General features: G+C 49.5%; 1 protein-coding gene across 1 annotated transcript in view; it reads right to left on the bottom strand.

The window, feature by feature from the left end:
• Positions 1 to 27: 27 nt before the first annotated feature.
• lmntd1 (lamin tail domain containing 1) overlaps positions 28 to 16,148 on the bottom strand; it is a 102,774-nt gene continuing 86,653 nt past the window's right edge. Inside the window, exons 11-12 of the mRNA XM_033039328.1 lie at positions 6,488 to 6,674; positions 28 to 183 (exon numbers count right to left, since the gene is read on the bottom strand). Coding sequence (XP_032895219.1) covers positions 28 to 183; positions 6,488 to 6,674 — 343 coding nt within the window. The remainder of the gene's footprint in view (positions 184 to 6,487; positions 6,675 to 16,148) is intronic.

Genomic DNA, 16,148 nt, shown 5'->3' with positions numbered 1-16,148 from the left:
GTCCGTTATAACTAGGGTTTACCGTATTTACATCATGAACACTTGTAAAATCAGAACACTTGCCTGACCGGTGGGCTTGCAAAGAATGGTTGTAACGTCAGGTCCCGTTGCAAACTTGATGCAATCCTTCCATAAGAAGTCTTTCGGAGGGTTATGTGGAACCTTTGCGCCTGCCGCCCACACCTATTATGTAAAGAGACAAGCATTGTTAATGCATTCACACACAAAGGGAATGAAGGCCAAATAGTGAAAGGCCTGGATAGAGTGTATGTGGAGAGGATGTTTCCACTAGTGGGAGAGTCTAGGACCAAAGATCATAGCCTCAGGACGTACCTTTAGAATGGAGATGAGGAGGAATTTCTTTAGTCAGAGGGTGGTGAATCTGTGGAATTCATTGCCACAGATGGCTGTGGAGGCCAAGTCAGAGATTGATAGGGCAGAGATAGAGAGGTTCTTGATTAGTACGTGTGTCGGGGGTTATGGGGAGAAGGCAGGAGAATGGGGTTGAGAGGTAAAGATAGATCAGCCATGATTGAATGGCGGAGTAGACCTGATGGGCTGAATGGCCTCATTCTTTTCCTGTAACATGAAAAATGCTTCAAGTAAAGCATCTTCATGTGGAACATTATACACTGGAGGAACTCAGAGGGTGATGCAACATCCGGGGAAGGGAATGGACAGACAACATTTTGGGTCGGATCCCTTCATCTGTCTGAAGAAGGGATCAGATCTGAAGCATCATCTTTCCATTCCCTCCCCAGATGCTGCCTGACCAGGTGAGTTCCTCCAGCACTGAGTGTTTTGATCAAGATTCCAGCATCTGCAGTGTCTTGTGTCTCCATCTTCAGGAGGATAGAGGGATGAGGTGAGAGAGTGCGCCAGAGTAAAACGTGGACAAGGCATAGGATCGTTCATTCTGGCGAACATCAACAGGAAATCATTGATAAAAAATACATCGATAGATGCCCCTGAACACATCATCAGTGATGTAACCTGGGGCCATTGGGTGTTTCGGGTCTTTCAACATCAGACACCCTCACCCAGGCGACCCAGCCGTGCTTGATCAGACCACGACTTGTGTTCAGGTGGCATTCGCTCCTCCCCATGGACCTCCTCTCCTGATCCAGAGCCATCTCGAGGCCTTCTCCGCTGCCTCTGTGGTGTTCTTGATGGCTCTTCTCCCCTCCACTCCGTTGATGCCCAGTGCACTCAAGGCTTTGTAGAGCCATTGCCCTGCAAAGCCTCTGCAGCCAACCTCAATGGGCCTAACACCTTGCCTTTTAGCCCTGTTAAATGGTGACATGTTCCAAAGTATAGCCGCTGGGCTAGAGGGCTGAGGAAAGGTTAATAAACGTTGTTATCAAATAATAATTATTATCCGCATTATAGATAAGAGGGAGGTGTTGCCTTTTGGCAAGTCAGAGTAGGGACCTTCACAGTGAATGGCAAGGCCCTGGGGAGGCTTGTTGAGTTGAACATTTGTAATGTTGTGGGCGACAAATAAACGTGGCAACTCATGTATAAAACATAGAAAATAGTTGCAGGAGTAGGCCATTCACGATCTCAAATTGTGGAGTACAGAGGCAAATAGATAAATGATGGGTCTTTGTCCCAAACATTATGGAGGGCACTGCAGAAACGTAGAAAATGTAGAATAGGCCATTCGGCCCTTCGAGCCAGCGCCGCCATTTAAAATGATCACGGCTGATCATCCAGAATCAGTACCCTGTTCCTGCTTTCTCCCCATATCCCTTGATTCCGTTAGAGCTGTAACTAACTCTCCCTTGAATACGTCCAGTGAATTGGCCTCCACTGCCTTCTGTGGCAGAGAATTCCACAGATTCACAACTCTCTGGGTGAAGAAGTTTTTCCTCATCTCAGTCCTAAATGGCCGACCCCTTATTCTTAAACTGTGAACCCCTGGTTCTGGACTCCCCCAACATCGGGAACATGTTTCCTGCCTCTAGCCTGTCCTATCCTTTAAGAATTTTCTGTGAGATACCCTATGAGATTCCCTCTCATCCTTCTAAATTCCAGTGAATGTACTGCCTTGGTGAGGTGTGCTGTATGATTCTACCAGGCTGTATGGAAAAGCAAAACATCTCACTGTACCCAGGTACATGTGACAATAAATATCATTAAGTATCGTAAAGAGCAGACATATCTCTGAAGGGGAAAAGATTTAATAGGAATCCGAGGGGTAACTTTTTCACACAGAGGGTGGTGGGTGTACGTACCAAGCTGCCAGAGGAGGTAGTTGAGGCAGGGACTATCACAACATTTAAGAGACAGTTAGACAGGTACATGGATAGGACAGGTTTGGATGGATATGGACCAAGTGCAGGCAGGTGGGACTAGTGTAGCTGGGACATTGTTGGCCGGTGCGGGCAAGGTGGGCCGAAGGGCCTGTTTCCACACTGTATCACTCTATGACTATCTTAGAGTGCAGGTAGAGTTGTATAGATTCACGAGGAGAATAAATAGATTAGATGCGCAGAATCGTTTACCCAGAGTAGGGGAATCAAGAACCAGAGGACATTAGTTTACGCTGGGAGGGAAAAGATTTAATAGGAACCTGAGGGTCAATCTTTGCACACAGAGGGTGGTGGTGTATGGAACAAGCTGCCAGAGGAGGTAGTTTAGGCAGGGACTAGGAATGGGAATAGGAATAGTTTATTGTCTAGGCCCAGTGACATTCTTTGCTTGCATACGCAATGTATACAAAATAGCAGCCACCTTTGTCCCCCCCCCCACAGTAGTTCCCCCACGCCAAATCCCTATTGTCCTTTGTTCTCCCCCCCCACCTCACGGTGCCCCCCCCCCCTCCCCACGCTGGGACTATAACAACATTTAAAAGACATTTAGACAGGCACAGGAGGGATATGGGTCAAACGTGGGCAGATGGGATGTGTAGATTGGCATCTTGGTTGGCATGGGCAAGTTGGGCCAAAGGGCCCGTTTCCGTGCTGTATAACTCAATGACTCTAAATGACTGGATGTGCTTAGCACAGGTCACTGAAGGTCACTCAAGTATAACTAGTGAACTACTTAAGAGTTAAGGGGCTGTCCCACTGTACGAGCTAATTCAAGAGTTCTCCCGTGTTGCCCCTGATTCGAATTCGGAGAATTACGGTAATAGCCACTCACATGTTGAAAAATCTTCACGTGTCTTCACGAGCTTACCGCGTTCCCCGAGTACCTGCCGTTAGCGTTACGAGCTGCTAAAGACGTCCTGAGCTCCGACGTACCCGCTAGGTACATTCTACGTGCTTACGTGCACGAGTTTGATTTTTATTTACTTCGGAGAGCTCTTGAATTACCTCGTACAGTGGGACAGGCCCTTTAGTTTGGAAATTGACATGCTGGAAAAAAATCTATTGTGACAAAAAAACAGTTTTAAGAATTGTTTCCCTGTAATTTCCCCGCGGTATTCAGACGTCAATGTCTCTTAAGAATGCTACTTTATACATGGGCAGCCTTTTGAAATCGACAAGTGATCACTTCTATTGACACTTAGAGAATCATAGTCATACAGCATGGAAACAGGCCCTTCAGTCCAATGTACCCACACCGCCCAACATGCCCATCTACACTAGTCCCACGACTGCTTGGCCCATATCCCTCTAAATCTTTCCTATCCATGTACCTGTCTAATTGTTTCTTAAACATTGCCATAGTCCCTGCCTCAACTACCTCTTCCGGCAGCTCGTTCCATACACCCACCACCCTTTGTGTGAAAAAGTTACCCCTCAGATTCCAGGAAAATCTTTCTCCCTGCACCTTAAACCTATGCCCTCTGGTTATCAATTCCCCTACTCTAGGCACGAGACTCTGATCTAATCCCCTCATGGTCTTATGCAACTCTTCAAGATCACCACTCATCATCCTGCGCTCCATAGAATAGAGACACAGCCTGCTCAACCTCTCCCTATGGCTATGACCATTGATAAGTCACTTGCAGAATGATACTCTATTAAGCAAACAGCCGCTAACTTGCAGTAATAACAATAAACATTGCTATTGGAAAGACCTTTATTTTTAAAATGACCGCAGGAAAGATAATATTGTTAATGCGAGTGTGAAACTCCCTGGCTTCTAACCCACTTTCACCATTGACACAATTGGTTTGATGAACGCAATTTTCCTCAATGTGAGGTTTTAGGAATGCTACTATCGTGTTATAGCAGATTCTCCTGGGACCAACTGATGGATGGTCCTAACCCAACATCACCAGTTTGTGAGGAGGTGCGGGAGGGAGAGGCGCAGAGGGGAAATGGAGCCTGCAGATGAAAGAGGTGCTCATGAAGGAACTGCAAAGGATGAAGGACATTTATTGTCACATACACCAATTGGTGCAGTGACATTTGAGTTACCATACAGCACACAAATAAGATAAACACAACACTTTAGAATGTAACATAAAACATAAAAAACATCCCCCCACAGCGGAATCAACATTTCCCACTGTGAGGGAAGGCACCAAAGTTCAGTCCTCTTACTCTGTTCACCCATGGTCGGGGCCTAGTGAGGCCTCCGCAGTCGCCGCTACAGGCCCGATGTTTCAGGCCTTCGAACGGAAGAGCACTCTCAGCGGCTCGGAGCCTCCGAATCGGCCACTTCCTGCCGGAGACCGCGGCTTCCGAAGACCACAGGCCGAGCTGGGCGGAGATTCAATGCTGGTGACCTCGGCAAGAGATCACAGGGCTCTGCGATGTTAAAGTCAGCGCCGCCCGCGGCTGGAAAGTCAGCGCCGCCAGCGGTTGGAAGCTCCCGCCGCCCGTGGCTGGAAGCTCCGCAGACCACAGCTGTGTGGTGTTCAAAGTCGGCAGTCCCAGCACTCCGGAGCTCCAACACGACGACCCCGGTAAGGCTCCGCGATGGAATCCAGTGCTGCGCCGCTGCTGAAGCTGAGGCTCTGGCCGGTCTCCGGCAGGAACGGCCGCGCCAATCCAGGTGGTAGGCCGCGAGGAGGGAGGGCGAAGATGAGGCTCGGAGAATAGTCGCATCCTCGCCCAGGAAGTGACTAAGATAAACAGTCCCCCCCCCCCCCCCCCCCACACATAGACATAGAAACATAGAAAATAGGTGCAGGAGTAGGCCATTCAGCCCTTCGAGCCGGCACCGCCATTCAATATGATCATGGCTGATCATCCAACTCAGTATCCCGTACCTGCCTTCTCTCCATATACCCCCTGATCCCTTTAAGCCACAAGGGCCACATCTAACTCCCTCTTAAATATAGCTAATGAACTGGCCTCAACTACCTTCTGTGGCAGAGAATTCCAGAGATTCACCACTCTCTGTGTAAAAAATGTTTTTCTCATCTCGGTCCTAAAAGATTTCCCTCTTATCCTTAAACTGTGACCCCTTGTTCTGGACTTCCCCAACATCGGGAACAATATGAAAGTCCTGCCATCCCAGGAATCAGTCTGGTGAACCTTCTCTGTACTCCCTCTATGGCAAGAATGTCTTTCCTCAGATTAGGAGACCAAAACTGTAAGCAATACTCCAGGTGTGGTCTCACCAAGACCCTGTACAACTGCAACATAAAAAAAGACTAAAAGACATCCAAAAACAAACTTTAAAACAGACTAAAAATAACAAAAAGAATGAAAGAACAGACAGCTGCAGGCGAGGCAGCCACACTCAATGGCGTCACCACTCCTGCAGTGTTAATGGGCGGGAATTGCTGGCCAGCGACCGAAGGGCCTGCTTCCGTGCTTGATTCACCTTCACCACAGAATACAGTAAGAGAACCGTCACCTTCTGTGTTCTTGTTTCTCAAACCGTGAGATCGTCCATCACTCACACATAAAATAAATGGTTTCAAAAAGTGTCGGAAGGAACTGCAAATGCTGGCTTAAACCAAAGATAAAGGTTTAAAGGTCTTTTATTCTCACGTGTTCCAATTAAGGTACAGTGATATTCGATAGACACAAAATGCTGGAGTAACTCAGCGGGACAGGCAGCATCTCTGGAGAGAAGGAATGGGTGACGTTTCGGGTCGAGGCCCTTCTTCAGACTGGTTTGGGATAAGGGAAACGAGAGATGTAGACGATGATGTGGAGAGATCAAGAATGAATGAAAGATATGCAAAAAAAACTATGATAATGGAAACAGGCCATTGTTAGCTGCTTGTAGGGTGAAAACGAGAAGCTGGTGCGACTTGCGTGGGGGAAGGATAGAAAGAGAGGGAATGCCGGGGTTACGTGAAGTTAGAGAAAGTTAGTTGAATTAAGTTCCCAAGCGAAATATGAGGTGCTGTTCCTCCAATTTACGTTTAGCCTCACTCTGACAATGGAGGAGACCGAGGACAGAAAGGTCAGTGTGGGAGGGAAGGGGAAGTGTCCAGCAACCGGGAGATCAGGTAGGTCCAGGCAGGCTGTGTGAAAGAGGTGCGATATTTGACTATGCGTGCGATTTGGAACGCCGCGCGTGGTTTGCCGTTAACGACTGCCAGCAGTGCGCCGTGAACCGCTCCTCTTACCGTTACGCCAGAGCCGACACACACTCGGGTCCTGGGGGGGAACCTGTACATTGCCACGGGATGGCCACCGATGTTTTGCTGCAGAACGTAGTTGCCGATGTCCTCCTCGGCGTTGTGGGAGATGTTGAGAATGCGGACAAAGTGGCCGTTGGTGGAAACCTCCACAATTTTCATATTCCCAATGTTGCTGGAATAAAGAAAAAACTTGTGTCCTTGTCTCCACACCACGAGACATAGGAGCAGAATTAGGCCCAACAAGCCCACTCCGACACTCAATCATGGATCATCTATCTTTCTCACTCAACCCCATTCTCCTGCCTTCTCTCCATAATCTTTGGCCCCCTTGTAAATCAAGAACCTATCAACCTCCATTTTAAAAATACCCATTGACTTGGCCTCCACAGCCATCTCGGACAATGAATTCCACAGATTCACCATCCTCTGACTACAGGGCCTGTCCCACTTGGGCGACCTAATCCGCAAGTTTAGAAGACCCTAGATGAGTTGAAAAAAATGTCAAGGTCATGTTGACTCGCCGAAGTAAAATACCTCCTACGACTATGTCTACGGCCTCCAACGACTATGTCCATGACCTCCTACGACTGTCTATGACCTCCTTCGACTATATCTACGACCCCCTACGACTATATCTACGACCCCCTACGACTCCCCTCGACCTCAGTCTTCCACACCTAAGACCAACTAGCTACGAGTGGAAAATGATCACATGATAAAATCATGTCATGTTTGCATTTTTTTTCTCGGACCAGTTACCGACCTACGACTAACATCACGACCTACTACGACCTACCTATGAGTAAAAAGTATCCATTTTTTCCATGCCGACCTTTTTTTAACTCGTGGACATATTCTTATCAGGCTGGAAAAAACGCCGCGACCTACTTGAGGCCACGAGTACGCAGAGACCACTCACGAGCATGAGGAAGAGTTACGAAGACCTCCTACAACCTCGTGGCGACCATGCTGCGAGTATGAGTCAAAGGCAAACTCGGCAGAGGTCGCCAATTAGGTCGTGGAAGTGGGATATGGGCTTAAAGAAATTCCTCCTCATCCCCTTTTATTCTGAGGCTGTGCCCTCTGGTCCTAGACTCTCCCACCAGTGGAAACATCCTCTCCACAGCTGCTCTATCCAGGCCTTCCGTTGTTTGGTAGGTTTCAATGAGATCCCCTCTGCTGCTAAATTGGAGTATGTGCTAAGTCACAAATAAAAACATGTAGGTTCATTAAATGTTCCACATATTGATGCACAAAGGCATTCGCATCACCATCTACAATCATGCTGCAATTTTATGTGTTCATCTCCCTTCATCAGCTAACATGCAGTGGGAAATATCCAGCAATTCAAAATTGATGGAAAGATAGAGTCATAGAGTCATGCAGCATGGAAACAGGCCCTTCGGCCCAACTAACCCATGCTGACCAAGATGCCCCATCTACACTAGGCTTGGCTTCCCACTTTTGGCCCATATCCCTCTAAACTGTTTCTATTCATGTACCTGTCCAAATCTATTGTAAATGTTGTTATAGTACCTGCCATGATTACCTCCTCTGGCAGCTCGTTCGATACACGCACCACCCTCTGTGTGAAAAGGTTGCTCCCCCAGCTTACTATTAAATCTTTCCCCTCTCACCATAAACTTGTATCCATTTAGTTCTTGATTCTTCTACTTTAGGTCAAAGACTCTCCATTCTGTCTTAATATCTTATATTATTCATGTTTAGTGTTTTCTGAGTCATTCGTAACTGTCACTGTATGTCATGTTGTTACTTGTGGGCGGAGCACCAAGGCAAATTCCTTGTATGTGAATACTTGGCCAATAAGCTTACTTACTTACTTCACCCTGTCTTCCCCACATTATTATATTCACCTCTATAAGGTCACTTCTCAGCCTCCTAGTCATAGAATCACACAGTGTGGAAACAGGCCTTTCAGCCCAACTTGTCCACTCCAACTAACATGTCCCATCAACACTAGTCCCACCCACCTGCTTTTGGCCCATATCCCTCTAAACCTGTCCTATCGATGTCCCTGTCTAACTGTTTCTTAAATGTTGCGATACTACCTGCATCAACTACCTCCTCCGGCAGCTCGTTCCACACACCCACCACTCTTTGCGTGAAAAAGTTACCCCTCAGGTTCCTATTAAATCTTTCTCCCCTCTGGTTCTCGATTCCTCTACTCTGGGCAAGAGACTCTGTGCGTCTACACGATCTATTCCTCTCAAGATTTTGTACACCTCTATGAAGATCACCCCTCATCCCCTTAGTTTAGTTTTTTAGAGATACAGCGCGGAAACAGACCTTTCGGCCCACTGAGGCTGCACCAACCTGTGATCACCGCATATTAACACTATCCTACACAGACCATGGAAAATTTACAATTATACCAGGCCAATTAACCTACACACATTCACACTTCAAGTTTTTATGTTAATTGTCTTCTGTAAATTGTCCCTAGTGTGTGTGGGACAGCACTAGCAGATCGGTTGATTGCCGTTCAGCGTGGACTCGATGGGCCGAAGGGCCTGCTCCAAGCAGCATCTCTAAAACTCAAACTATAGCTAAGAAACTAAAACCAAAAACCCGAGCTAATATGTGGCAAGTAACTCCTGCACCACAAAATGGTGGCCAATAACAAATGATGGATGGATGGATGGATGGATGGATGGATGGATGGATGGATGGATGGATGGATGGATGGATGGATGGATGGATGGATGGATGGATGGATGGATGGATGGATGGATGGATGGATGGATGGATGGATGGATGGATGGATGGATGGATGGATGGATGGATGGATGGATGGATGGATGGATGGATGGATGGATGGATGGATGGATGGATGGATGGATAGATGGATGGATGGGATGGATGGGATGGATGGATGGATGGATGGATGGATGGATGGATGGATGGATGGATGGATTGGATGGATGATGGCTGGATGGATGGGATGGATGGATGGATGGAGGGATGGATGGAGGATGGATGGAGGAGGATGGAATGGACTGGATGGATGGATGGATGGATGGTGGATGGATGGATGCTGGCTGGATGGATGGATGCTGGCTGATGGCTGGCTGGCTGGATGGCTGGCTGGATGGCTGGCTGGCTGGCTGGATGGCTGGATGGCTGGCTGTGGCTGGAGGGATGGCTGGCTGTCGGCTGGCTGGCTTGCTGGCTCGGTCTGCTGGCTGGCTAGGCTGGCTGGGCTGGCGGCTGGCTTGCTGGCTGGCTGGGCTGGCTGCTGGCTGGCTAGGACTGGGCTGGCTGGCTGGCTGGCTGGCCTGGCTGAGCTGGCTGGCTGGCCTGGCTGGCTGGATTGCTTGGCCGTCGGCTGGCTGGCCTGGCTGGCTGGCTGGCTGGCTGGCGGCTGGCTGGCTTGGCTGGCTGGCTGGCTGCTGGCTGGCTGCTGACTGGCTGGCTGGCTGGCTTGCTGGCTGGCTGCTGGCTGGCTGGCTGGCTGGCTGGCTGGCTGGCTGGCTGGCTGGCTGGCTGGCTGGCTGGCTGTCTGGCTGGCTGGCTGGCTGGCTGGCTGGCTGGCTGGCTGGCTGGCTGGCTGGCTGGCTGGCTGGCTGGCTGGCTGGCTGGCTGGCTGGCTGGCTGGCTGGGCTGGCTGGCTTGGCTGGGCTGGCTGGCTGGCTGGCTGGCTGGTGGCTGGTGGGCTGGTGGCTGGGCTGGCTGGGCCGGCTGGCTTGGCTGGCTGGCTGGATGGCTGGCTGGCTGGCTGGTCTGGCCTGGCTGGCTGGCTGGCTGACTGGATGATGGCTGCTGGATGGCTGGCTGGATGGCTGGCTGGCTGGCTGGTGGCTGGCTGGATGGATGGCTGGCTGGCTGGCTGGCTGGTGGGGCTGGTGTGGGCTGGCTGCGAGGATTGGCTGGCTGGCTGGCTGGCTGGTGGCTGGCTGGTGGAGGGGTCGGCTGGGCTGTTGGATGGCTGGTGGCTGGATGGATGGATTGCTGGGTGGCTGGCTGGATGGCTGGCTGGATGGTGGCTGATGGCTGGCTGGCTGGCTGGCTGGCTGGCTGGCTGATGGCTGGTGGCTGGCTGGCTGGCTGGCTGGCTGGCTGGCTGGCTGGCTGGCTGGCTGGCTGGCTGGATGGCTGGCTGGATGGATGGATGGATGGATGGATGGATGGATGGATGGATGGATGGATGGATGGATGGATGGATGGATGGATGGGCTGATATGTGGTGGTTAACCAGGTAGGTGGAATGATGATTCGATATTCCACTGCCTCTCCAGCCCACACCAAGCTGGATGTGCCATCACACACACACTCTCCATCCAAGCTCAGAATCACTGCAAGGGCCACTTTTCATCTCGTTCTCGTCACAGGGAGAACGTGCAAACTCCACACACAGACAGGCAGCACCCGAGCCCGGGATGGAACCTGGGTCTCTGGCACCATGAGGCAGTGGCTCCACCCGCTGCGCCACCATGCTGACCGAGAATAGGAGAGGCTGAGGACTGGAAGGGGATATTAATTTTCATGGTCACGGTTTCAGTTCTACTTGTGCTTTGAATACTTTTAAAAATCATTTAAAATCCTAACAAAATTTAACACCAGAATTAGCAACCGTAGCAATCATCTTCCGCCCAGTTCAACGACTTCCGCCCAATTGCACTTACTCCCATCATCACTAAGTGCTTCAAGAGGCTGGTCCTGGCACACCTCAAAGGCTGCCTACCTCCCACACTGGACCACTATCAGTTCGCCTACCACAAGAACAGGAGTACGGAGGATGCCATCTTCACTCCGCCCTCTCCCGCCTCGGCAACAGAGACACCTAAGTGAGAATGCTGTTCATCGACTTTAGCTCAGCATTTAACACCATTATCCCCTCCAAACTGATCACCAAACTCAGCGACCTGGGCATCGACCCCTCCCTCTGCAACTGGATACTGGGCTTTCTAACCAACAGACCCCAGTCTGTTAGGTTAGACAAGCACACCTCTTCAACCCTCACCCTGAACACCGGCGTTCCACAGGGCTGTGTGCTGAGCCCCCTCCTCTACTCCCTCTTCACCTATGACTGCACACCTGTACATGGTACTAACACCATCATCAAGGATGTAGATGATACAACGGTGATTGGCCTCATCAGCGACAACGATGAGTCTGCCTATAAGGAGGAGGTCCAGCTCCTAGCAGCATGGTACGCTGACAACAACCTGGCCCTTAACTCCAAGAAGACCAAGGAGCTCATTGTGGACTACAGAAGGTCTAGGGGCGGCACGCACACCCCCATCCATATTAACGGGACGGAGGTGGAGCACGTTTCCAGCTTCAGGTTTCTGGGGGTCAACATCTCTGATGACCTCTCTTGGACCCACAATACCTCAACACTGATCAAGAAGGCTCACCAGCGTCTCTTCTTCCTGAGGAGACTACAGAAGGTCCATCTGTCTCCTCAGATTCTGGTGAACTTCTACCGCTGCACCATCGAGAGCATCCTTACCAACTGTATCACAGTATGGTATGGCAACTGCTCTGTCTCCGACCGGAAAGCACTGCAGAGGTTGGTGAAAACTGCCCAACGCATCACCGGTTCCTCGCTCCCCTCCATTGAGTCTGTCCAAAGCAAGCGATGTCTGCGGAGGGCGCTCAGCATCGTCAAGGACTGCTCTCACCCCAACCATGGACTGTTTACCCTCCTCCCATCCGGGAGGTGCTACAGGTCTCTGTTGCTGGACCAGCAGGTTCAGGAACAGCTTCCCTGCGGTTGTTACCCTACTCAGCATCTTGGTGATTGCCAGTCACCCCCCCCCCCCACCCCCCACCCGAACACTCCTTCCCCCAGTGACTGATCTCCCCCCCTACCCGAAATTTGCACTACTGCTGCTGTATATACATATATATATTTGACTGTTCCATTATTCTGTGTTCGCACTTCTGGATGAGATGCCAACTGCATCTCGTTGTCTCTGTACTTGTACACTGCACAATGACAATAAAGTTTGAATCTAAATCAACTTCTGCAGTTCCATCAAGCGCAAGCATCGTGTTAAAAATGTAACGTAATGAGAGCTGAAGGCCGTGAAGATCTTTGCATGGTTGCACAAACCTCTCTGCATGTAAGATCAATTATTTCTGATTATTAAAACCGGCAGCACTTAATCTAACAGTCACTAACTGGAGCAGAATACTCCCTGGGACCACTCTTGTGTGTCCTGGAAAATTGAGGATGAATATTTCTTAGCTTGGATACTGCGAGGCATTTCCCCATCAGTTTCTCACTCTCCCGTTTATGATTGTCCTTGTCATAGAGTGATACAGCGTGGAAACGGGCCAATGGGCCCAACTTGTCCACACCGACCAACATGCCCCATCTACACTTGTCCCACCTGCCTGTGTTTGGTCCATATACATTGTGATAGTACCTGCCTCAACTACCTGCACCGACCGGCAGCTCCTTCCATACGTCCACCACCCTTTGTGTGAAAAGGTTACCCCTCAGGTTCCTATTAAATCTTTCCCCCCACACCTTAAACCTGTGTCCACTGGTTCTCGATTCCCCTACTCTGGGCAAGAGACTCCGTGTGTCTACCTGATCTATTCCCCTCATGATCTTATACACCTTTATACAATCACCCTTCCACTTCCTGTGCTCCAAAGAATAGAGTCAGTGCATTTACCCGATCTATTGCTCTCATCATTTTGCTCGCCTCTATAAGATCACCCGTCCTCCTGCGCTCCAGGGAATAGAGTCCAAGCCTACTTAACCCCTCCATTTAGCTCAGACCCTCGAGTCCAGGCAACATTCCCATAAAATGATATTTCTGTGTTTCTCCTTGAAGTAGGGTCTCGACCTGAAATGTCGCCCATTCCTTCACTCCAGAGATGCTGCCTTTTACTTTAGCATTTTGTATCTATCTTCAGTTTATACCGGCATGTGTAGTTCCTTCACACACCTGCACACACCCCCACACACCTGCACACACCCCCACACACACACCCACACCTGCACACACCCCCACACACCTGCACACACCCCCACACCTGCACACACACCCGCTCACACCCGCACACACCTGCAAACGTCTACATATACAGCTCCATCTCCAATGCATGGCCCAATGTGGACTCTCATTGTCATTACCCACTCATCTAGGATCAATGAAGCCCCTGTTCCACTGTCTAACCCACTTCTCCCCTACCATCCTCATCTTTGGACACCCTGTGCGTAGGGGAGAGGGTAGGGCTGAAGATGTCCTGGTTGGGTTGCTCCTGGGCCTGGCCAAGCTGGCCATCTGCCAGTCAGACGGAAGAGGGCTCTGCCCGAGCTGGCTTTCTGCCCCTTTTCCGGGGTTACATCTGTGCCCGGGTGGTTTTGGAAAGGGACTAAGCGCTGTTCACGGGGGAATCCCGGGACCTTTTGGACACCACGGGGGGTGGAAGTCAACCTCGATGTGATTTGTAATACAGTTATATAGTAGTTCATTTAGTATATTTGTTAGACGTGAATTATGATGTGGGTTTTGTTTCGTTTTATATTGTACTGTAAATAATATTTTTATTAATTGATTAAATTATTTTTGATTAAAAAAAAACTGGGAACAGTGAAATCTGAATTGTCTGTTGTCATTGAATTGAATTAGTGAAATCTGTTGGTCTGGAAGAACCTTTCCACAAAGGACAGATGGCCAGCTGACTGGCACATTGCATGGCATCTGTGCCAGGCCCATCCTTCATAACACCAGGGACAGGTAGAACCTCAGCAGGTAGTGACACTTGGTGCCCACGCACCTTGGCACTACGCTCCGCCTGATGCAGCCACACACGCAGCCACCCTATTCTGCACTCTGTATCTTCCCCTTCCTCCATCCATTGTCCTTAGTTTGACGATTGTATTTAGCTTTGTTTTTTAGTTTAGAGATACAGCGCGGAAACAGGCCCTTTGGCCGAGTCCGCATGGACCAGCGATATCCTTATATTAACACTATCCTACACACACACTGGGGGCAATTTTACATTTTATATCAAGCCAATTAACCCACAAACCTGCACGTCTTTGGAGTGTGGGAGGGAACCGAAGATCTCAGAGAAAACCCACGTGGTCACGGGGAGAACGTACAAACTCCATACAGACAGCACCCGGGTTTGAATCCGGGTTTAAGGTGCTGTAGTAGCAGTAGCTCTACCACTAAGTACCGTGCCGCCCTTATACACTATTTATGTATAGTATTATCTGATCTGATTCAATAGTATGCAAAACAAATCTTTTCGCTGTTCCTCGGTACACGTGACACTAATAAACATAAAACACTAGCAGTGTCAAATGTATAGACTTTATAGTGCTTAACATGGCTTTTGCTTTGTCTATATGTTATTTGGCACAAACCCCCCCCCCAGCAGCCAACGGCTACCAGTTTTAATATGCAGATATTAAATCTTGCTGACCAAGAGGCTTAAAGGGCCTGTCCCACTTTCACGACCTAATTCACGAGCCTTTTTACTCGTGGACATTTTTCATCATGCTAGAAAAAACGCCCCGACCTACTTGATATCACGAGTACCTACGACTAGCATCACGACCTACCTACGACCTCGTGACGACCACGCTGCGAGTATGAGTCAAGGGCAAACTCGGCAGAGGTCGTGAATTAGGTGGTGAAAGTTTCCACCCTGTTTCCGCGCTGTATCTCTAAACTAAAAAACAAAGCTAAATACAATCAAATCAAACGAAGGACAATGAATGGAGGAAGGGGAAGATACAGAGTTCAGAACAAGGTGGCTGCATCAGGCGGAGCGTAGAGCCAAAGCAGGTGGGCACCAAGTGTCACTAAACTGAGGTTCTACCTGTGCCTGGTGTTGTGAAGGATGGGTCTGGCTCAGATGTCACGTAATGTGCCGGTCCTATTTGGCGATTTTTTCGGCGACTGCCAGCATCATTGACTGACGTATCAGGTCACCGTAACATTCGCGGCGTGATGACGTATTGCCAAGTGGGACAGGCCCTTATTAAGCAACTGTGCACACAATGCCCTGCTCCTTAACAACCTTGTTATGGTTGCTAATTCTAGATTTACAAAGGTTGACACACTATCCCCCACCAACATTGCCCCACCCAGCTACATTACGTTTAAATCCTCCATTGTATTGAACAAGAAAACATATACTCGGAATGCTGTACACAATCACTGCTATGCTCCTGTGATTTCTCCCTGGTTGTTTCTTGCTCTCGTTCCCTCTGGAAATGGATCCATTGAAAAGCCGCACATCTCCAGATTCAGGGACAGTTTCTTCCCAGCTGTTATCAGGCAACTGAACCATCCTACCACAACCAGAGAGCGGTCCTGAACTACTATCTACCGCATTGGTGACCCTCGGACTATCCTTGATCGGACTTTGCTGGCTTTACCTTGCACTAAACGTTATTCCCTTAATCATGTATCTGTTCACTGTGGACGGCTCGATTGTAATCACGTATTGTCTTTCCGCTGACTGGATAGCACGCAACAACAGCTTTTCACTGTACCTCGGTACACGTGACAATAAACTAAACTGAATACTGAATGTCAGGATAATCCCAAGGGGTTGATAATCCCATTGCTACAAACACTGGAGTGGGTGTGGGGGGAGGAGGGGGAGGGGGAGGGGAAAGGGGGGAACTTAAGGGCCTGTCCCACTT

Source organism: Amblyraja radiata, chromosome 21 (assembly GCF_010909765.2).
Source record: "Amblyraja radiata isolate CabotCenter1 chromosome 21, sAmbRad1.1.pri, whole genome shotgun sequence".
Taxonomy (NCBI): Eukaryota; Metazoa; Chordata; class Chondrichthyes; order Rajiformes; family Rajidae; genus Amblyraja; species Amblyraja radiata.
The sequence above is the reverse complement of the archived record's forward strand: the minus strand, read 5'-3'. Positions and strand labels throughout refer to the sequence as shown.